This window comes from Podarcis erhardii (genome assembly GCF_964252035.2).
Source record: "Podarcis erhardii genome assembly, chromosome: 15".
In the NCBI taxonomy this organism is placed as follows: Eukaryota; Metazoa; Chordata; class Lepidosauria; order Squamata; family Lacertidae; genus Podarcis; species Podarcis erhardii.
In genome coordinates, this window is record NC_138505.1 from 41,049,842 (window position 1) to 41,073,325 (window position 23,484).

At 45.4% G+C, this 23,484-nt stretch overlaps 1 protein-coding gene across 2 annotated transcripts in view; it reads left to right on the plus strand.

Annotated features, from left to right (window-relative positions):
* The window catches only part of DNAH10 (dynein axonemal heavy chain 10), a 124,031-nt gene that overhangs the window by 33,113 nt on the left and 67,434 nt on the right, over nt 1–23,484 (plus strand). For both annotated transcript variants that reach the window (XM_081841542.1, XM_081841543.1), the window contains 15 exons: nt 1,519–1,635; nt 1,721–1,823; nt 3,982–4,160; nt 7,956–8,167; nt 8,914–9,070; nt 9,172–9,405; nt 10,364–10,486; nt 10,638–10,871; nt 12,009–12,232; nt 13,836–14,105; nt 14,296–14,479; nt 15,592–15,726; nt 16,852–17,004; nt 22,115–22,303; nt 22,592–22,738. In XM_081841542.1, coding sequence (XP_081697668.1) covers nt 1,519–1,635; nt 1,721–1,823; nt 3,982–4,160; nt 7,956–8,167; nt 8,914–9,070; nt 9,172–9,405; nt 10,364–10,486; nt 10,638–10,871; nt 12,009–12,232; nt 13,836–14,105; nt 14,296–14,479; nt 15,592–15,726; nt 16,852–17,004; nt 22,115–22,303; nt 22,592–22,738 — 2,661 coding nt within the window. The remainder of the gene's footprint in view (nt 1–1,518; nt 1,636–1,720; nt 1,824–3,981; nt 4,161–7,955; nt 8,168–8,913; nt 9,071–9,171; nt 9,406–10,363; nt 10,487–10,637; nt 10,872–12,008; nt 12,233–13,835; nt 14,106–14,295; nt 14,480–15,591; nt 15,727–16,851; nt 17,005–22,114; nt 22,304–22,591; nt 22,739–23,484) is intronic.

Genomic DNA, 23,484 nt, shown 5'->3' on the forward strand with positions numbered 1-23,484 from the left:
GGTCATACACTGGACCTCAGAGTTTGGCAAATCTGGGATCATTCTTAGACAGGCTTCCTCAGACTCGGCCCTCTAGATGTTTTGAGACTACAATTTCCCTCATCCCTGACCACTGGTCTTGCTAGCTAGGGATCATGGGAGTTGTAGGCCGAGTTTGAGGAAGCCTGTTCTTAGGGAATCTGCGCTGATTTATATGACAGTAAATTATTATGGGAATGGGCTCAGTGGTGAAGTGCCAGCTTTGCATGCAAAAAGTGGCAGGTTCAGTCACTGGCATCTCTGGTTTAAAGAGGGAGATCAAGACCCTTTTCTCCTGGAAAGTTGCTGCTAGTCATAGTAGGCAGTGCGAGATGGGATGGACAAATAGTCTGACTTGATATTGATGCACATGAACAAAATGGGCAAGATGATGAATTGCAGGGTCACACTAGACCCCACAGGGCAGGCATGTGTAATAGCTTGCTTTTCTACTTGCAAGTGCGAAGTGTGAAGACATAACCAGGGAGAGAAGGGTTAAACAACCCCTTTCTGTCCTCCTCACTTATGTTCTGCTCATATTTGCAGCCTTCAAATTTGTAACATCTAGTAGTTTAGTCTACAACTTTAACTCATGAGCTACTTTAATTAGGATTTGCTTGACTTGGTTCTAGGTCATGTGATTCTTTCCCAACTTAGCTATTCCAGGCTAAGCTATTCCAGGCTAAGGTGCAACAAGAATGTTGATGAAAAAGGGCTAGAGCCACCTCAATAAACAAAGCTGGTACTGCATGTTAGAAGTGCAACAGCAAAGATCATTCAGATAGTAACTTAAAAATTCATTCTATTAGTGTTAAAGACCTGAACTAAGGCTCGAACAGTGTCCTTAAATTAGACACTGTTTTTGCTAAGTAAAGTGTTATAAAGGGTTTTGGTTTCTCTGTCATCCAACTGTGTTGTTTAAGTGACTGCAGTACAGTGGATCTGAGAAATCTAGCATGGCAAAAGGAATCAAAATGCAGGGAACTCTTGAAAGTAGGATGGCAGAATACAGATTGGTTTGTGTGTTCTATAATAACAACATGGATTGGCTTGTTGGAAATTTAGAGGGCTATTGCAGATAGAGACCTTGAGGATAAGTGAGTTGGTAGAGCATGAGACTCAATCTTAGGGTTGTGGGTTTTCACTTCATTGCAGGGGGTTGCACTAGATCAGTGTTTCCCAACCTTGTGCCTCCAGCTGTTTTTGAACTACAACTCTCATCATCCCTGACTAGCAAGACCAGTGGCAAGGGATGATGGGAATTGTAGTCCAAAAACAGCTGGAGGCACAAGGTTGGGAAACACTGCACTAGATGACCCTCATGGTCCCTTCTGTGATTCTAAGAGGGCAGGTTGCTGTTAGCAGTTCTCATAGAAGAACCAAACAAAATGTCTTGGGAGTGACTCCCCAGATATCATGCTGGGCTGCACACCAGCAGATTTAGACACGATCTGGAGCCTCAGACACACTTTTTAAAATGGAAATATTATTTTGCTTTAGACAACAGAAGAAGAACAGCAGTTGGTGGAAAAGATGAAGCTAATGTGGGATACACTTTTTAATGATGCAGCAGCAGTTGATCACAGCCTTGGAAGCATCAAAAAGACATTTACTGAGGTACTGTTCCTTTAACGTATATTGTAGAATCGGATGAATGCATTTGGAAGAGGAGCTAAACTAATTTGGATCATATTCCCTCTAGATCACAAGGGAGCAGATTGCAAACTACAGTAAAGAAATTGATGATTTTTACCATAGGTTTATCACTGAAGGACCAGGTTCTGTTGGTGAGAATCTTGACAGAGGTAAGAATGTGTGCGGGCTAGTACTCCTCTTATTAGGCAGCTGGAATAAACAATGGATAATGTTGCAGTGGCCCAGAATTCTTCAGACCTTCTTATACGAGAATATAAACACCATGGGTTTCCGGCCACGCTTACAAATCAATGGTGGTTGTTCTTTGTATCTCTCTGGGGGCTATGAAGAAGTTCAAGCAGGGGAAGGAGGATTTATAAGGCATAAATCCTCGCAATGCCCCCCATTGGGGCCTGGGGGGTTGACTGTATCCTGCAGTGCCACGTAATCCTGTGTCTGCCAACTTGAAAGGCAGAATGGGAGTGACCTGGGAGTGTGTCCCTGCCATGGATGAGCCTCTGCATGATTTGTGGAGGGTTTCTGGATAATTTCTGGATAAAAAATGACTTTTATAAGACACTTGAAGAAATTCTGTTTGAATATATGAATGAAAAGATAATCCTGATGGGAGTAGCTTCCCTGGAATGGGTTAGAAATATAAGAAAAAGTGATACAAAAGAAGGGAAGCTACCCAAGGCCTTTTTTCAGATGACAGACAATTTAAGTCTAATTGATATGTGGAGAGAAAAACACTTACTGTACAGACAGTTCACATTTTATTTGAGCGTGCAAGCAAAATAGACGCTGTATGGCTTTCTAAAAAATTGTATATTAAGGTAAAGAAGGTAGAAATTCTACCTTAGACATTATCAGATCACAACTCTATCATTGTGGAATTAAGAACAGCACAAAATTTCCCAATGAGATGGAGATTAAATGAGAATTTATTAAATGATCAAGGAATATTAGAAAAGGGGGGGAATACAAAAGGATTATTTTGAAGTTAGTTTAAATCAGGAGACAATTCTAAAGGTAGTATGGGATGCGAGCAATGTGAACATGCAAGTTTTTTTTTTAAATTTTTTGCATACCAAAAAAAGAAGAGAGTTGAAAAAGCAGAAAATTTTACAAGAAATAAAAAGGAAAGAAAAAGAATAAATTCTCCTTGAAAAGAGATAGTGAAATGGGATACTAAAATATTGCAAACAGTTTTCAATTATAATAAATCAAGAAGTAGAGTGGGAAATTAAATATTTAAAACAGAAACAATTTGAAAAAGCTAACAAACCAGGAAAATTATTAGCATGGCAAATAAAGGAAAGAGAAGAAAAATCCTGTATAAATAAAATTAATATAGGAAGGTAGATTTGTGGAAAACCCTAAAGAAATAAGAGATCAGTTTATGAGTTTCTATAGATAATTATATTGAGCTAAACAGGGAATACTAAAATACCAAAAGATAAAATGTTAATCCTGAATGGACTGGTGACAATGATGGAGATCTGGAAAGCTCTGTTCTGTCCAGGTGAAACTAGGGATGGGTGAATCTGTCAATTTCAGTTTCTATTTTGCCAGTCTTAAATTCAGTTCCTGACATTTCCACAGCAATTTGCAAATTTTAGTTAAAATTATCTTCCTTAAAATATATCAACATTTTAGTGCAATTTTATCCTAATACATTTATATGAGAATAATTTTGGCTAATAATAAGCATTTTTGCAAGCAATTTCAGCTAGTATAATGCATTCTTGAATGTTATTTTCACTAATATATATATATGCTTACGCACATTTTATGCTAAATTTGTACATATTACCCATGTGGAAAAGTGCATTGCAAAATTCTGAAAATGTGAGTTTCAAGGAAAAGGTGAGTTTTGGTTTGCATATTCCTTTTGGAAAGTGCGCATTAGGTAAGTATGTCTTTAAGTGTGAACTGAATAAAAATTATCCTAAGTCTCTGTTGGGACTCACTATAGCCTCAGGTGAACTTAGAGGGCACTGTAGAAGAAAACACCCAGAGCTTGCTTGCATCTCTCCATTGGAAGAGAAGGTCAGTAATGGGGACCAAACTTTCTCATAGGGAAATTTGTTTCCCGTTACTGATCTTTTCATTGAGAATCTGCTGGTAGATTTCCTGGGAAAGTGTTCTGGGCCAGAATGTGTTTTGTACAAGAAGCAAAAAGCACAGTTAGACCTGACCTGAGCTTCTGTTGTGGATCAGATCTTGTAGAGATTTCACCTATGGGGATGTCTATAGCTAAGAGTGCTACATATGGTGACTATTACTCATCCCTTGATGCCATATATTCTCTGTTGCCATCTGCAGGGTTAGAGCTCATGGTAGTTTTTGAAAAAGAACTGGAGAAGCATGAGAAAAATCGTCAGGAACTGGCAAATGCTGAAAAACTATTTGACCTTCCAATCACAATGTACCCTGATTTAATGAAAATCCAGAAGGAGATGAAGGGCCTGAGGCAGATCTATGATATTTACAAGTTGCAGCGAGTAAGTGGGTTTGTTTTAAATAAGTGTGTGTGTGTGTGTGTGTGTGTGTGTGTGTGTGTGTGTGTATACCGTAGATTCCCGCGTATAAAATGACTTTTTAAACCCGGAAAAGAGGTTAAAAAGTCAGGGGTCGTCTTATACGCCGGGTATGGAGCCCGCCCACTGCTGCTTCGGAAGCTGCCAAAGCTGCCGCAGCAGCGGGCGGTGGGCTCCGCGCTGGGAGGAAGCTGCCCAGCGATGCTAAGCCGGCTTCGCTGGGCGGCTTCCTCCCAGCACGTAGCTGCCCAGTGTGTTAGGTGACTGGGCTTATGAGACGAACCCCCAAATTGGCAGCTGCCAATTTGGGGGGTCATCTAATACGCCCAGCCGCCTAATATGCCGCAATCTACGGTATATATATATATATAGAGAGAGAGAGAGAGAGAGTTCTCATAGCTGAGGGCTTTGTCCGAATCACAGAAGGTTCATGCTTCAAATCTCACACCAGGTCAGTGGCGCCGTGTTGTGCCCAACATTGGGGGGTCCTGTTACACATGCATGGCATCACATGTGTGACGCCCCCGCAAACCTGGCCAGGTCATAGAATCATAGAATCATAGAATCATAGAGTTGGAAGAGACCACAAGGGCCATCGAGTCCAACCCCCTGCCAAGCAGGAAACACCATCAGAGCACTCCTGACATATGGTTGTCAAGCCTCTGCTTAAAGACCTCCAAAGAAGGAGACTCCACCACACTCCTTGGCAGCAAATTCCACTGTCAAACAGCTCTAACTGTCAGGAGGTTCTTCCTAATGTTTAGGTGGAATCTTCTTTCTTGTAGTTTGGATCCATTGCTCCGTGTCCGCTTCTCTGGAGCAGCAGAAAACAACCTTTCTCCCTCCTCTATGTGACATCCTTTTATATATTTGAACATGGCTATCATATCACCCCTTAACCTCCTCTTCTCCAAGCTAAACATGCCCAGCTCCCTTAGCCGTTCCTCATAAAGCATCGTTTCCAGGCCTTTGACCATTTTGGTTGCCCTCCTCTGGACACGTTCCAGTTTGTCAGTGTCCTTCTTGAACTGTGGTGCCCAGAACTGGACACAGTACTCCAGGAGAGGTCTGACCAGAGCAGAATACAGTGGCACTATTACTTCCCTTGATCTAGATGCTATACTCCTATTGATGCAGCCCAGAATTGCATTGGCTTTTTTAGCTGCTGCGTCACACTGTTGGCTCATGTCAAGTTTGTGGTCAACCAAGACTCCTTGATCCTTTTCGCATGTACTGCTCTCAAGCCAGGTGTCACCCATCTTGTATTTGTGCCTCTCCTTTTTTTTGCCCAAGTGCAATACTTTACATTTCTCCCTGTTAAAATTCATCTTCTTTGTTTTGGCCCAGTTCTCTAATCTGTCAAGGTCGTTTTGAAGTGTGATCCTGTCCTCTGGGGTGTTAGCCACCCCTCCCAGTTTGGTGTCATCTGCAAATTTGATCAGGATGCCCTTGAGTCCATCATCCAAGTTGTTGATAAAGATGTTGAATAAGACCGAGCCCAAGACAGAACCAACTCAGCCCACCATCCCCTACCCACTACCAGCTGCCTTACCTTTATGAAAGGGACACAAGGGGCAAAGATGCTTCACCCTGCATGTCCTTGGCAGAGATTGCCAGTGCGCCTACTGGGGAGGTGCTCTAGCGTTCATCAAAGGGACACACGGGGGAAGATGCTTTGCACTGCTGCATCCCTGGGGAGCCTCAAAAGGACGCAACATCTTGGTCCTGGTGCGTCCTTTTGAGGATTGCAACAAAATTTTGGGGGCCCCCTTCTTAAAAGTATGGGGGACTGGCCCCCATGTCCCCGCATAGATGGCACACCTGCACGAAATTGCAGTGTATGGCCTATTTCATTCCAACCATCTGTAAGCAGGGGCTCGGTCCATTGGGTAGAGAAAGTCAAATGGAATTATCTACTATCTGTACATTAAGCTTTAAAAATAAGAGTGCTTTCTGGACTGGTAGGGGAGAGCAGTACCTTTTTAGGGTGTGTCTACACTGTATTTTGAACAAGTTTTGCATTATATGTAGCTGTAGGTATTTATTTTATTACATTTGAATCCCTCAGTTCATCAGAGATTGGCTTCCAAAGCAACTTATGACAAATTAAAGTCTTGGTGTGTGCACGGTAGTCACTTCTGTCCTTTGACGGTTGGTAATATAATCCAGGTTCCAGGTTTTTCTCTCCAGAGGGAAAGTTCAGGAGAAACATTGGGTGGACTTGGAGGCTAGTTGGTGACAGCTAGTATACACAACATCTAGACTACTATCTAGAGATAGATGTATCAGTCTGTTTCTGGTTTATCAATCTCTCATGTACAGGCAGCGTTCCAGGTCATCATGCAGGATGGTGGAGTGCACATAAACCTGCTCCACCCTGCTACGACACTGCCCCACCTTGCCCCCTTTTTCAGCTACTACTAGGTTGCCACGATGTGCGCATGCATGGTCATGCATCAATTGCATGTATGTTAATCAGTTGTTTCCTCTACTTCATTCATAATTCTGTCCCATCCCATTTGCACATTTGTCTCTGTTGTCTGTACAAGGATTTGTTTTTAAGATAAATATTTTATCACAAAATATATATCTCAGTGTGAAGATTTCTAAATATATTTTACACTAATACATTTCTTTGTGCATTTTGGTACTTTTTAAAAAAGTGAGAACTGTATTGCAAAACTTAAGAAACATGAAAGCTGAAGGATAATTATATTCCAGACTGTTTATTAGTTCAGAAGGTACAAATTAGCTCAATTCTCTGACTTTGTTATGACTTAGCCAGACCTCTACTTCCTTCTCAGCGCCTGGAAGCTATGTCTAGTTTTTGAAAAATAGACTGTCCCACCTGTTTTTCTTTTTATGGATTCAAGAACTGGCAGAGGACTAGAAGTCTCCACCATTTCTCTGGCCATCAGACTTGATAGTTAGTTTAATAATAATAATAATAATAATAATAATAATAATAATAATAATAATAATAAATGATGTAAAACTGTTGTGAATTTATACCATCAAGAGCAACAAATGTGTTTGCAATATTTCTCCCTTTTCACTTTTTGGCTTGACAGATTTTCCCCCTCAGCTAATTAGAATTTACCAAGGGAATTATTATTATCATCCATGTGTCTCTTGTAAATTCCTTGTTGAGGTGAATAAGGGAACATTTGCTTTAAAGATCTACTTAGCCTAGGCCTGGCATTCTTAATCTTTTCTTCATAAAAATAAAATAAAATAAAAATCTCTGTCTAATCAGCAAGATACTGTTACAAAAGCCTGGTACCTGCCCCTCTCTCTGCCAAGCAGTGGCAAGAGTTCATGGAGCTACAGGCAAACACACAGTGTCTGTGTCCCTTTGGAAACTGCCGTGCTTTAAGAAATATGGTTTATTCACCTATTTGCACCTTCAGTCTGCATGGAGGGGGTCCAGATCTTGCAGTCATTCCAAGAGGCAGCAGCATAAGATCGATCTCAGCCCTTCCTCCTCCTTCCCAGAAACCCCTTGCCCTCCCCCAGAGCAGTTACATTGGCAACCTTCCAAATCCCTAGTCTGTGGTCACACCTGGGGCAAGAAGTTATCTTTTCTTGTTAACAACCCTCAATGGCTCTCTATTGTTCCTAGCTTGGCCAGGCTACCCAAGAATTCCTTTGCAGCTTATATTCCTCCCTTCATACCACAAATAACCAAAATCCTAGCATTTATTAATTTCACCCACATCTATAACAATATGTTTCTTATAAGTTATTTCCTGTTTCCAGGCTGCTAAAGAAGAATGGTCTCAGACTCTGTGGGTGAACCTCAATGTGCAGGTGCTGCAGGATGGTATTGAAGGGTATCTAAAAAACCTTCGCAAATTGCCAAAACATGTCCGAAGTGTGCCTGTCGCCTATCATCTGGAAATGAAGATGAAGGCATTTAAGGACTCAATTCCTTTGCTGCTGGATTTGAAAAATGAAGCATTGAGAGAGAGGTTTGATTTCAATTCATTAATATACGGTTGCATGTTAAAGCCAAACATTTCAGTGATTTGAATCTACACCTGATACATTTCACGCCTGTTTCTTACTCTGTGGTGGGCAAAGCTGTCAAAACAGGCAAGTTTTTCTAATTTTGTCTCTGCTATTCTGGCCAATGCATTTGATGATATTAGAAATTCATGTGGGCATAGAAATATCCTTGCTGCAAAATTCCCATGCTAAGAAGCTACTGAGACTTAATGAATACCACAACTCTGATATCATTCCACTTTTAGTTCTCTTCTTTTGTAATAAAATTCCTTGCTGTTTTAAATGTCCTCTACAGTGGTCTCTTGGTTGTTGAACTTAATCGGTTCTGGGAGTCCGTTCAACTCCCAGAACGGTTCAAAAACCAAGGCGTACTTCCGATTGGCAGCAGGAGCTTTTTGCACTCAATTGGAAGCCATTTAAGCTCTGTTGGACATTTGGCTTCCAAAAAACGGAACACTCACTTTCGGGTTTGCAGCATTTGGGAGCCAAAACGTCCATGTACCAAGGCATTTGACAACCACGGTGTGGCAGTATATGGACTTTTTTTTGAGGGGGGAGCCTCCAAATGTACACACCACCCTTGCATTTGCATCGCAGTGGCAAGTATGGGTATGGGACCAGGTTCCCCAGGGTGTAATGTGCAGTTTTCTCCTAAGGCAACATATCTTGAACCAAAGCACCTTACTGTTGATTTGTTAATACTTTTCAGGCACTGGAAAGAATTGATGCGCCGAACAAATACATTTTTCGATATGGCAACAGAAACATTCACTCTGGAGAATATGTTTGCCATGGAGCTGCACAAACACATTGATGTTATCAATGAGATAGTTAGTTCTGCTGTGAAGGAACTTGGCATTGAGAAGGTAAAGTTCCCCTTTGCTATTCCTCTTTCTTTAGGGCTCTTACAGCAATAGCTACAGCAAACGGTTAGAAACTTTGAATTTATTTTTTTGTCTTCTCATAGGGTGTAAAGGAAATAGTAGAAACCTGGGAGCACATGAAATTTACTGTGCAAAGGTACTTCAAAGGCACTCAGGAACGGGGCTTCATTTTGGGAGCCGTAGATGACATAATTCAGATCCTGGATGACAATGCAGTCAACCTCCAGAGTATTTCGGGGAGCAGATTTGTAGGACCTTTCCTGTCTCTGGTTCACAGCTGGGAAAAAACTCTCTCCTTGATTGGTGAAGTGATTGAGGTAGGGAAGTAAAACAGAGTCTACTTCATGAGTGGTTTTGTAGTCTCTTTCATTTACCTGTTATCGTGTGCCGGGCGATGAAACCCACTGTCCCTTTATCTTAAGTAACAAATACAGAAGGACTCGGACAAGCATCTGGGGTTCAAATTAGGCCACAACTTTATTGATTACAAATGTAAGTGTTTGGCATAGCAATGGGCACATCTGCTACGTCTAGCCCACCTGCTGGAGAAATCTGGGGGTGGTGGCCAAACCTGATAAAGGATGTCCTATGACATACATCAAAGACCTGACAGGTTTGCCACACTGGGGATTGCTGTGGCACTCTGCCCCCACCTGGGCAGAAAGACAGAAGTACCTCCCTCAGGATCCTTTTAATGTGATATCCCGCTGCCATGGAATGATAGGGACGCCGCCCGCGTTCCCCCCTCTGGCAAGGAAAAAGGATCATATCCAATGCCATAACTGCCAAAGTTGTGATGCTTGCTATGAGGGAGACAAAAAACCCCAGATAGGCTCAATTAGCCTAAGGGCAAAATTCCTCTTTGGCCCCCAATATGGCAACTGAAATGATCCATAGCAAGGTCAAGCAAATACCAAAACAAGGGAGGGAGGTACACCTGGAAGGTGACTGCAGTGCCGGGCAAGGCAATTGGCCACTTTATACCCCCAGGGAGCAGATCTGGGTGAAGACTCTGTATGAGTCTCTGTCAGCTCTGCCCCCCCCCTCCCTCGAAGCAGCCCCCACTGGCTGTGATTGGCCAAATTGAGGCAGGCAAATTAGAAATTCCCTCAGCCGATGGGAGAGGCAGCTGTGTCTCCCAACAGCCATGGGGGCCTAGCACAGGGAAGAGGAGGATGGTGGTGGGCCCTGCTGTGCCACAACTGCTGTCCAACTCACAGGCAAGTGAACAGAGATTTTTTTCTTTTTTAAAAAAGCAATATTTGACTTTCCTAGGTCTGGATGATAGTTCAGCGAAAATGGATGTATCTGGAGAGTATATTTATTGGTGGAGATATACGATCTCAACTGCCAGAGGAAGCTAAAAAATTTGACAACATTGACAGGATATTTAAAAGGGCAAGTATCTGACTTGTGGGTTAATGGGAGCATTGAAGGACAGCATATTGACTGTATACATGGTTTGAATGCATCTTATATGCACAAACACACCTGTAATCCATGGTGTTAGCTATCAGTAGCTTCTCATCTTCTTTATTCTTACCTGCAGATAATGTCAGAAACGGTCAAAGACCCAGTAATAAAGAGATGTTGTGAAGCTCCGAATCGTCTTTCAGACCTACAGAATATAAGTGACGGCCTGGAGAAGTGTCAGAAGAGCTTGAATGATTACTTGGATTCCAAGAGAAATGCTTTCCCCAGATTCTTCTTCATATCAGATGACGAACTGCTTAGCATTCTGGGCAGCAGTGACCCGCTGTGTGTTCAGGAGCACATGATCAAGGTGGATAATGGGCTGATCCAAGAAACCATTAAAGGGCCCTTTCACATTCTCCCTTTCTGTTGCAGCAAGTGGTGTATACAGCTGGATTATGAGGCAGAAGGCAGTGGCACTATGGGTGCTTCCCACTGGTATCCAAGGGAGCAGGAAAATTATCCAGAATTTCCAGGCCTGTCCTGCTTCTGACAAAGATTCTGATGTTTATAGAAAATGCTTTTTCACGTGATATATTGTAAATCTATGGAGTTCCTTGCCATAAGTTGCAGTGGTGGCCACTGGCTAGATTGCTTCAAAATGGGATTAGACTAATATAGGGAAGATAAACCTATCAATTGTTGTTAGCTGTAACAGCTGACAGAACCACCATGTTCAGAGGCAATTTGCTATTCAGTGCGAGTTGCTGGGGAGCAAAGGGAGGAGAGGGTTGTTGCCTTCATGTTCTGCTTGTGGACTTCTGATTATTATTAAATTATAACCGTTTGGCTTTTAAGCAGAAATACAAAAGCAGATGATTGGCCACTGTAGGTACCTGGATGTACAACTAGATGGGAATTTGGTTTGAGCCAGCTTTCCTTTAGTTCATTTAAGAGAGTTTTAACTAACTGTATATTTTGTCCAGACACAGAACTAGATCACAGGTATATTTCACATTTCCAAAATGGTTAGATATCTGATGACTTAATAGCTGTCAGTATTATTCTTGGTCACAGGGCAAAGGAGCAGGCAGGAAAGGCTAACCCATCTTCTTGTTCTAGTAAGGAAACTCCTGGCACATTGAGGGCATCCTAAGAATGAATCAGACTTGCTGTTCTTGTTTTCCACCCTTTTCCTGCCTGGCCTCCTGCCCTGAATATCAGAGTGGAACTACATGGAAAATTCAACTTCCAGTTCCTAATATTTATTTACGAAAGTGTGGCTTATGTATTTCTGTAAATTTGGGAGTTCTCTACTTTCTTGATGGGTATTTCTAGGGCCATAAACAACTTGCATCTACTAACCAGGGATAAGGCCTTGAATCATCTTTGAATCTGAAGCAAATCTTTAATCAGGAGAATATACCTGAATTTCATACTGGTGATGCCATTCTCCTAGGTGAGTAGTGTCATTGCTTCAGTGTTATCTCCTCCTGGTATGTTTCAGATGTATGACAATGTAGCCGCTCTGAGGTTTCATGAAGATGACAGTGGCATGAAGATAGCTACTGCTATGATTTCTGCTGAAGGTGAAGTGATGGATTTTCGAAAGGCTATCCCAGCTGAAGGTAGAGTGGAGAACTGGATGACTGCTGTACTTGTTGAAATGAGGAGGACCAACAGACTTCTTACTAAAGAAGCCATTTTTCGGTACTGTGAGGACAGAAGCAGGTGAGGTAATCTAATGCAACACATTTGGTTGGCAGCAGGGTGAGCTGAATGAGTCTTGTCAGAAGAGAAGGCAGGGTATAAATAAATTAACAACAACAACAGTGTTGTGTATGATAGTATTTCCATGGCATCTCTTTATGCCAGGCTTCCTCCACCTGGCACCCTCAAGATGTTTTTGGATTGTAATTCTCATCATAGCCAGGGATCATGGATGATGGCAGCTGTAATCCAAAATGTCTGGACAATGCCTTCTGCAGTGAAAGTTGTGGCAACCTCAAGGGCCAGGATGGGCTGTTCAGTCTCCACAATGTCATATTGTATACATAATTCCTACAATTTAATTTAGTATTGTGCTGCTCAATCATGAACATGGGATTCTCTATCCATGTAAGATAACATTCTGGTATAAAAATTGTTATCTTATTTGCACCAACATGCTAGGCTTTTACAATCCAGAATCTTTGTCCATCTTGGCTGGGAACTGCTGCCTTCTGATTCTGGTTGTCCTTGCTCTTCCTGATTGCTGTAATCACAGCATGATGCATATCAGAGATCAGTGCACTTTTGATCAACAGGAACCTCTGCATCTGCCATAAGGGCTATGTTGCTTTGCACACAGATCTAACATTTGTGCCATTGCATTCCACATCCCTAGGGTTGTAACCACCATAGCCTGACTGATCAGGGCCTGTATAATCCTTGCCGATGAGTCTCAACATTTCCTTATGCTTCTTTCTTTGCATTACAGTACTGCACATTTAAGCTCAGCAACCTTTTCTGGCAGTTACTGACATTTGTTACTGACATTTGCCAAGCTGCCCTGTGGTTGTCAGCAAACATCTCCACTAGACATTACAAACAAGAACTCTATAGTTCGGTGGTGGTTTTCACAGAAGAGTCCTACAGAACATTATTCTACCCACCTATGTGCCCTCCACATTGTAATACTCACTGTAGCATATGATGTAGTTTTTGCAAATCCCTCGGTGTAGATGTTTCACATAACAACCTGAGAAAGGAGCATTTGCCCATCTACTGTGAATGGGTTGGCATAATGAGACATTCACAATTATATCCTAATAGTGGAATGGGCTGTCACCACACATACAGCTTCAGGCTTGGCTATGCATCTCCATGCTGGGTATGCTTCCCCTTTGTATCTCTGCCTTCTTGGTGTTTTATTTCTCTTGGTTAGCGATCCTCCTAATTGAGCTGAAAACTGAAAGTGCAACTGGAGGGAGGATAGCCAATATAGACTAAGTGATGTACCTTTGTCAAATTAGAGAACACAACCCTCAACATGGATGTCTCGGGTCAATCCAGAAGCCCTGTGATTCAGTTTTTGTATCCAATAAGTGATGTGTTATCCATGTTCTTAAGTCAGGCACCATGTCTACTATTTGAGGCATTTCTGAAAGAAGGTGAGCTAGAAGGCAGCCTAGCCAGGCTTAATGGATGGTGCCTTGCCATCTCAGCTCTCCTGCTACGTCCAGAATGCTGTACTTTTCAATATTATAATGATTCTTTGAGATATATATTTTTTATCTTTGTTTTACTTGATTACAGCTGGTCACCTGGCAAAGTGATTCTGCTTTTTCCTTAGAGTTGACTGGATGCTGATGTACCAAGGTATGATGGTGCTGGCTGCCAATCAGGTGTGGTGGACCTGGGAAGTAGAAGACGTCTTCCGTAAAGTGAAAAAGGGAGAAAAACAGGCAATGAAAAACTACGCCAAGAAAATGCACTTCCAAATTGACTCGCTAGTAACCCGAATCACCAAACCACTAAGCAAAAATGACAGGAAAAAATACAATACCGTTCTCATAATTGATGTCCATGCACGGGATATAGTTGATATATTTGTAAGAGACAGGTAATTGCAGGGTCCAGATTAGTAAGATTGCTCTGTTTAATAAAAGTAATGAAACCATTCTTGAGGTCCCTTCTGTGCTTCTGTCCCTTTCTAATTTCTCCTGATGCCATTTGCTGACCTCTTTTGATTTTTGATGTTGTATGTTTCATGGAAGCCTGGAACCTCTCTCTCTCTCTCTCTCTCTCTCTAGCATCATGGAAGCTCGTGAATTTGAGTGGGAAAGTCAGCTGCGTTTTTATTGGGACCGAGAACCAGATGAACTCAATGTGCGCCAGTGCACTGGTGCCTTTTCTTATGGCTATGAATATATGGGCTTAAATGGGAGACTGGTCATCACACCACTCACAGACCGGATATATCTAACACTCACACAGGTAAACCAATAAAGGGGCTTTTCATTTAGCTTAGGTTCTTAAGTGCTGTTGAAAACAATGGAAGGTAAGTTTGGAATGTATATTCAAAGCCATGCTGTTTTTATTGTAATTATTTGTATGGTTTTAATAGATGAGAGAGAAAGTTTTAATTCTTTCAATGTTTAAGTGTTTTTTAATTATTGTTTTTTCTATGTTTTTAACAGTTCTTCATTTTAGCTGTAAGCCACCTTGAGTCCTGTCAGGGAAAAAGACAGGGTATAAATAATAAGTATATAATAAGAATATTCTGCCTATACAGTATACAACTTTCCTTCAGTTAGTGTCTTGGCTTTGAACAAAGGATCTATTCATGCATGGATGGAAGTGTCATTGATGCAGGATTCTGGTCCCTTAGCTAATGATTCAAGCTCAGAATATGGGATTGGTAATAGGGGAGCTTCTATGTGGCCTCCCTGGCTTTCCCAGTCTCCTCCTACCCCCCCCCTGGCTGCAGCAGGGGTGGCCGTGGCGATGGAGGCTGGTGAGTGCTAGGCTGGGGGTGCAGCTCTGCTGTTCTGTCTGCTCAGCTGTGGAGACTTCCAGACCTCTGAGCTCTGCTGGATTGCTGCCAGGTGATTCCAGTCCTGGTGGGGCTGAGATTTTTGGGGAAGGGGGTTGGGGGCTCTGCACAGCCCTCACGACTTTCGCCTTGGGTGCTGCTGGCTCCCCCCCCCCCCGCTTGCAGCAGCAAGCCTTGTTGGCGGTGCGGGGACTGGCCCGAGGACCTTGTTGATGTTGGCCAACAGGAGTCCTACTGAAAGCAATTTGAAACAGGAGTTGGTTGCTCATTGTGTGTACACTCATCTTTCACTTCTGATAAACTGGTTCTGCAGTTTTTTGTGTTATTTTCAAAATCTTCCAAACCTGTTTGATTGAGGCTACTGCAGGGGAAAATAACTATGCATGCACACCATAAAGAGTGCAAATCTTTTAACTCGTTTTCAGTTCTCTTAAAGACGATTGTCTTTCTCCAGTCATTCATTACTAGAGACTGGAGAATCTAGAACTCATTGCAATGGCAAAGTAGATTTTCTTCTTCTTTGCCTCACTTTTCTATGACTTTTCCTCCAAAGGCCTTGTCCATGTATTTGGGTGGAGCACCTGCAGGTCCAGCAGGAACTGGGAAGACTGAAACAACTAAAGATCTTGCCAAAGCGTTGGGCTTGCTTTGTGTAGTAACTAATTGTGGAGAAGGCATGGATTTTAAGGTAAGAATATCACCTCTGCATTCCTGTACTGCTCTCTTTTTAATGACAGAAAACCACTTCCATGCCCTCCAACTGCCATGATTTGGCTGGGACAATCATGGAAACACATGAGCAATCACGGATTTCTAACCTCACCCTGGATGTCCTGAATTGCTTTTGACTCTACACTTTTCTATCTCTAGAATCACTTGACTACCTTTTTATATCTCTAGGGTCACTTTTCTATTTCTATGAACCCTAAGAGTCTACAGAGTCCACAGTGAAAAATAAAACCGGCAACATCCTTGGGGTGGGAGAGGGAAGTCCCGTCCCCCCCAGTGCGGCTACCAAGCGCCCACAGGAAGAAGAGAGTCTTTCCCAGCTTAGGCTACCTGTGCTTTGAGCCTAGCGGCTGCAAAACAACCACCTTCCATCTCCAGCCACTCAAGGACAAAGTGTGCTCTGTGTCCTTGCTTGTCTGGATAAGTCCCTCTCCAAAAGCCATCAAGGCAGTGGTGGCTGCTTTGGGACAGGGTTCGTTGGTGGCTTGAAAGAGTTGAGAGAAGTTTCCCCCCTTCTTCCGTTTACCATGTGCGGGGCTCCTATAAACAAACTCCTTCCCAGCAGCACAAACCCAGCCTTCAGCTACGACATAGTGGATCAGCATCCCTCAGGCTCCAGGACAAGCCGTTCTTTGTCCCTTTATTTATTAAACTTGCGCTTAATTGGTAATTCAGTTTAAATTAGCTGCTTGTGCCTCTGCCCTCTTCCCCGCCTGGGGCTGGAGGCATGCACACCTGCCTGGAGCTCGCTGGGCTCAGGAGGGAGGGAGGGAGGGAGCACCGTCCCATGCAACAGTGGTGCTTACTTCAGAGTAAGCGAGCAGGGCCATGCTTCCCCTGGCTGCACTCTGCAGGTAGCACTGAAGGAAGCCTGGAGGTGAAGCCTCAGCCATGGGATGGAACTGGGGTGTAACTTCTTCAGGGTGCCTAAGACCTCAAATATCTGTCATGTGACTGTGGCTCTCCTGGGTAGCAGTAAGAGAAATCTTAAGTCTGGATGTCTTTTTCACTCTGAACCAGAAGGGACTTTCATGATCAATGGCTGCCATTCAGTTTTAATGCTTCTTCATCTTTTGCATTCTAGGCAGTGGGTAAGATTTTCTCCGGTCTTGCCCAATGTGGTGCGTGGGGTTGCTTCGATGAATTTAATCGGATTGATGCCTCCGTGCTTTCAGTCATCTCTTCACAGATTCAAACCATCAGAAATGCTCTGATGAACCAGCTGAAAACATTTCAGGTAAAGAGGCAGGGAAGATGATTTTGTGCATAAAGGGTTGCATTAGTTTTCAGGTGCACTAATATGTACATGCATGTAAGTTTGGGAAATGACGATCCTTTAGTGGGTCCATTTCTTTCTCTTACGTATCTGTCTGAACTTCAATTAGGCTTATTGTTATGTACTGAGTTGAATAGGATCCAAACTGCAGCAGTCTGATTGGTCCTAGAACAATAGGCTCCAAAAGGCAGCAGTCTGATTGGTCCTAGAACAATAGGATTCAGAATGCAGCAGTCTGATTGGTCCTAGAACAATGCAGCAGTATGATTGGTTAGCAGGAACCACCCAATCATGCTCCAGATAGAAGTGAATCCACAACCTGATTGGCCTACAGTAGAATCCTGGAATTAGCCAATCATGTGCAGCCCATTGTGTAAATAATGTATATAAAGCAGATACTTTGAGGGGACATTCATTCATTCCTCCTCACCACTATGAGCTGAATAAAGAGCATGAAATCACTTTGCGACTCTGAGTATATTTCACTGGCGACGAAGGTGGGATCCCGCTGAGCTGACTGCCACACACAGCACCGCAGCACCGCCACCTGCCGCACCGCTGCCTCGCACCGTGTATCCAGGCTTCAGCTCCGGGACACAAGGAACTCAGAATGGCAACTGACAGCAGCTTCTCGCCATTCAACCCAGCATCTGGAGACTGGGAAGCGTACGCCTCCCGTTTCACCTTCCTCCTAGAAGCCAAAGGGGTCACCGATGAAGAAGACGCCAAGAAGAGGGCAATATTCTTCAGCGTCTGCGGAGAGGAGACATTTGAAATCGCCCGGGCTCTCCTTGCGCCTGAAGACGTCGCTACTGTTCCATACAAAACAATAATGGAACAGCTGAAGGGGCACTTTTCGCCACAGCCCTCAGTGGTGGCTTGTCGAAATGCCTTCTACGCAAAGCGGCAAGCCCCTGGGGAAACCATAACTGGGTTTGTGACCTCTCTCCGCCAAGCTGCCCGGTTCTGCAACTTCTCAGAGCTGGAGAACATGCTTCGTGACCGCCTCGTCGGTGGCCTGAAGGATGAGAAGCTGCAACGACGCCTCTACGCTAAGAAGAACCTAACGTTCCAGGTCGCTCTGGAGGAGGCCCTGGCAACGGAAGCTGCTGAGAGGTCGACGCAAGAGGCACGGCTGAGCCAGCCGTCCCAACCGAGGGTCCACCACGAAGACCTCACCAACGACTCGGGATCCGACAGGGAGGAGGTGCACCGAGTACAGCAGCGCACTCAAGCAGCCCACATACCACAGCTGCCTCGACGAGAAGGAGGGAACTGCGCAAGCTGTGGAGAAAGTCACGAGAGGAGGACCTGCCGTTTCCGCAACGCAGAGTGCAGGCAGTGCAGAAAATTGGGACACATCGCCCGGGTGTGTCGGGCTCGGCCCACCCGAAGCCAGGCATCAGATGACCAATCCAAGAGCCCCAGGTCCCGGGGCCCAACGCACCAAGGCAACTCGACGGAGCTCACAGACTTCCAGGTATACCAGTTGCCCCACCCCAACGTAGAGAAAATTTATGTAGAGGTACAGATAGAGGGGGCCCCATGCCGCATGGAGCTTGACACGGGTTCAACTCTATCCATAATCTCGGCAAGGACCTTAAGGAAACTGTGTCCTACTGGGGGTCCCAAACTCAGGCCGGCCCCATTCACCCTCCGGGACTTCCAGAAACGTAAGGTCCCCACAATGGGGGTGGGGACCTTCAGGGTGCAATACCGAGGGCGGACGCGGCAACTGGACTTGCTTGTGGTCAAGGGCCCCTACATTAGCTTACTGGGGTTGGCATGGTTTGGACCACTGGGACTAGCCATCACCGGGGTGAACCACATGAGCTTACAAGTGGACGTGGACGCCATATGCAAGGAGTTTCCGGGGGTTTTCGATGGGAAATTGGGACAGTATACGGGCCCCCCCATTGCTCTACAGCTTGACCCCGCAGTACGACCAGTCAGGCTCAAGGCCCGCCGGGTCCCATTCGCCCTGAAACCCCGTATAGACGAGGAATTGGACCGACTCGTGGAGCAAGGAGTGCTGGAGCCGGTGCCTAATGCCCCCTGGGAAACCCCAATCGTCACACCCGTCAAGCCTAATGGTTCGGTCCGCATCTGCGCAGACTACAAATGTACCATAAACAAGGCCCTCATGGCCCATGCATACCCAGTGCCAGTGGTCAGCCATGTCCTTGCCACCCTGGCTGGGTCGAAAATTTTTGGCAAGCTGGACTTGGCCCAAGCATATCAACAGCTGCCAGTAGATGAGGCCACAGCAGAGGCACAGACGATTGTGACGCACAGAGGAGCGTTCAGGGTAAAGCGGCTGCAATTCGGGGTCAGCGTGGCACCAGGCATATTCCAGAATCTAATGGACTCTCTCCTTAAAGGGATTCCTGGTGTCACCCCCTTCTTTGATGATGTGTTGATTGCCGGGCCCACACCAGAGGAGTTTGAGGACCGCCTCCGCACTGTTCTGCACCGTTTCCAGATGGCGGGTCTCAAGGTGAAGCGGGAAAAATGTCTACTAGGAGTGCCTCAAGTGGACTTTCTGGGATTTATGGTGGATGCAGAAGGGGTTCACCCGACTGGGGACAAGGTACGGGCCATTTGTGATGCCCCAGCGCCCAAGAACAAGACTGAACTTCAGGCCTTCTTGGGATTATTGAACTTTTACCATTCCTTCCTTCCCCACAAGGCGGCGGTAGCGGAGCCCCTACACAGACTCCTGGACAAGCGGGCCCCTTGGGTGTGGGGCCAGCGCCAGGAGGCCGCATTCCAGGCAGTCAAGGACTTGCTTGTCTCAAACTCGGTCTTGGCACACTTCGACGAGAGGCTGCCGGTGGTGCTAGCATGCGACGCCTCGCCCTATGGCATCGGCGCTGTCCTGGGACACCAACTCCCGGATGGAAGAGAGGTACCGGTAGCATACTTTTCCCAGACACTCAACGAAACCGAGCGGAACTACTCGCAAATCGACAAGGAGGGTCTGGCAATCGTGAAGGGAGTAAAAAAAATTCCATGATTTCTTGTACGGGCGGCCCTTCACCGTGGTGACTGACCACAAGCCGTTGCTTGGCTTGTTTGCCCCCGAAAAGCAGACCCCCCAAGTGCTGTCTCCTCGCGTCCTCAGGTGGTCAATTTTCCTTGCCAGCTACCAGTATGCACTGATTCACCGCCCTGGAAAGGCGATGGGCCATGCAGACGCCCTCAGCAGGCTACCACTACCGGAAACAGGCCCCGACCCAGCACCTGCACAAGAGGTTATGAGCCTGGAGCTGCTTCCTGACCGCCCCATTCAGGCACAAGAAGTTGCACACCATTCCAAGAAAGATAGGGTCATCTCCCGGGTCCTGGACTGGGTGTGGAGGGGATGGCCCAGCCGCAGCCCCGGGCCAGAATTCGCCGGCTACACAACCCGCAAACATGAACTGTCAGCCCACAAGGGGTGCCTGTTATGGGGAAGCAGGGTCGTTGTTCCCCAGCCCCTCCGCAAAAGGGTCCTCACAGCCCTACACGAGACACACCCAGGGGTAGTAAGAATGAAGGCCCTTGCCAGGAGTTATGTGTGGTGGCCGGGGATCGACAGAGAGATAGAGGCCTGGGTCAAACACTGCCAGGCCTGCCAGGAATCCCGCCCAGATCCCCCAAGGGCCCCAGTCCAGTCCTGGGAGTCCGCCCGAGCACCATGGTCACGCCTGCATGTGGACTTCGCTGGCCCCTTTCAGGGGAAAACATTCTTCATAGTGGTGGACTCCTACACCAAATGGCTGGAAGTCGCACTGGTACCGTCCACTTCTACGTCCGCAGCCATCCGGGTACTACGCAGGCTGTTTGCAACCCACGGGCTCCCTGACACTCTCGTCTCAGACAACGGGACTGCATTTACATCAGGAGAATTTCAAACCTTCACAGTGCAGAACGCCATCCGCCACATCCGTTCGGCGCCATTCCACCCTGCCACCAATGGCCAAGCAGAACGCATGGTGCGGACCACCAAGGACACCCTTCGCCCCATGACGCAAGGGGATTGGGAGTACCGCCTTGCCACATTCCTTCTAGCACAGCACAGCACCCCCAGCTCAACGACTGGCCGGAGCCCCGCTGAACTACTAATGGGTCGGCGCCTTGCAATCAGATTGGACCGCCTTCACCCCGATAGAGCTCAGGATGAGGTAGTGGTGGGGGAAGGCAGGAACCCCCGGACCTTCGAGGCCCAGGACCCAGTGTACGCAAAGAATTTTGGGGCAGGCCCTGCATGGGTACCTGCCACAGTCACCAGGGTCACGGGCCCCGTGTCGTACGAGGTGCTAACAGATGGGGGGCAATGCTGGCGCCGCCACTGCGACCAGATACGGCGACGATTCCCGGGAGAAAACCAGGAGGAGGAGGACAGGTCAGAGGAGTCCCAAGGGAACAGTGGGGCAGTGAGGCCCATAGAGCAGCAGGGGCAAGCAGGAGAGGCAGAATCAGTAAATACAGAGAGGACCCGCGAGGCCGAAAGGACACCGGAACCAGAACCACGACTGAGCGAGCCGGTTGCGCCAGACCAAACAGCCCCATCCTTGGAACACGAGCCAGAACCTGAACCCCGGACCAGGGAACACCCCAGGCCGCAACGCACACGTAGGCCACCGGCGTACCTTGAGGACTATGAATGCGACCTTCCGGGCAGGACTGGAACTTAGAGGGGAGGGGTGTTATGTACTGAGTTGAATAGGATCCAAACTGCAGCAGTCTGATTGGTCCTAGAACAATAGGCTCCAAAAGGCAGCAGTCTGATTGGTCCTAGAACAATAGGATTCAGAATGCAGCAGTCTGATTGGTCCTAGAACAATGCAGCAGTATGATTGGTTAGCAGGAACCACCCAATCATGCTCCAGATAGAAGTGAATCCACAACCTGATTGGCCTACAGTAGAATCCTGGAATTAGCCAATCATGTGCAGCCCATTGTGTAAATAATGTATATAAAGCAGATACTTTGAGGGGACATTCATTCATTCCTCCTCACCACTATGAGCTGAATAAAGAGCATGAAATCACTTTGCGACTCTGAGTATATTTCACTTATGTTTCAGTTTGAAGGGCAAGAAATTTCTCTGGATCCGCGAATGGGCATTTTCATCACCATGAATCCTGGCTACGCAGGCCGTACTGAGCTCCCTGAATCCGTTAAGGCTCTTTTCAGACCTGTAGTAGTAATTGTGCCAGATCTCCAACAAATCTGTGAAATCATGCTGTTTTCTGAAGGTTTTCTTTTGGCAAAGGTAGGTCAGTGCCTTCACAAAGAGCTGGTTCATTCATAATGCTTATTACATATCTGTAGTGTTTTGTGAATGTTGTTAGCCAATTTGAGGGCTTTTCAAAACTGGGAATATTATATATATGTATATTGCAAGTTTCACTTAAGGTGTTGAACCTATAGTGGTTCATTCACACACGTGATTCATGTAGTTATGTTCATGTATGAATAAAGTGCACATGGGGAGGTTCAGGGCTTTTTTTATTTAAAAAACCCACACATTTATATGTTCATGCTGCATTTTGTCTGCAAGACCCTGGCCAAGAAGATGACAGTGCTCTACAAACTAGCAAGGGAACAACTTTCAAAACAGCATCACTATGATTTTGGGCTTCGGGCTCTGAAGTCAGTACTGGTGATGGCAGGGGAATTGAAGAGAGGCTCACCGGATCTAAATGAGGTAAGCCTATCCTAATCCATTATCCTGGCATCCTGGAAAATAGAGAATCTGGGGGCTTATTCACATGACCCCATGACTATGGGCTAGTCCCTATTAGTGGGGTGGGAGAGCTGAAAAAAAAATTCACATCTGGCAACCAATGTGCCATTTTGGTTCCCGATAGTACATAGGTAGACGAGTCTAAAAAGCCCAGGACACAAATTTTTACAGCCCTCTAGCACTATATCATAAAACCATAGAATTGTAGAGTTGGAAGGGACCCCCATATGTCATCTTGCCCGGCCCCTGCAAATATGACCATAAAACCTTCATCCCTCCTTATTCGATTTAACAGCATCAAACATGAAAGAAAACAAAATACTCAGAGTGTACTTCATGTTTCAGAGAGAGAAACACCCCTCCCACTGTATGTCTCATGTCACTGTCACTAAAGAAAAAAAATCATAAACAAACTGTCTCATCTGGGCCTGTGTTACATATGATTCTATGATTCTATGATTCTATAATTGAGTGCAAGACGTTTCAGTTTTAGTCACAAATGTACTATGTGAACAATATAGAGAAAATGGTGTGCGCCCACCCTAGCTGTGTTCCAATATTTTATTTTTCGATGATATATATATTTTAGGGGCATAATCCTGGTGTTTATTTTGCTCTAGTAAGCTTAGTTTGGTCAGAATCAAGTATAAATTTCCACAGGTAATGCAAAATATATTACTTCTGTTGAATGAGCCACCATAGTTGCT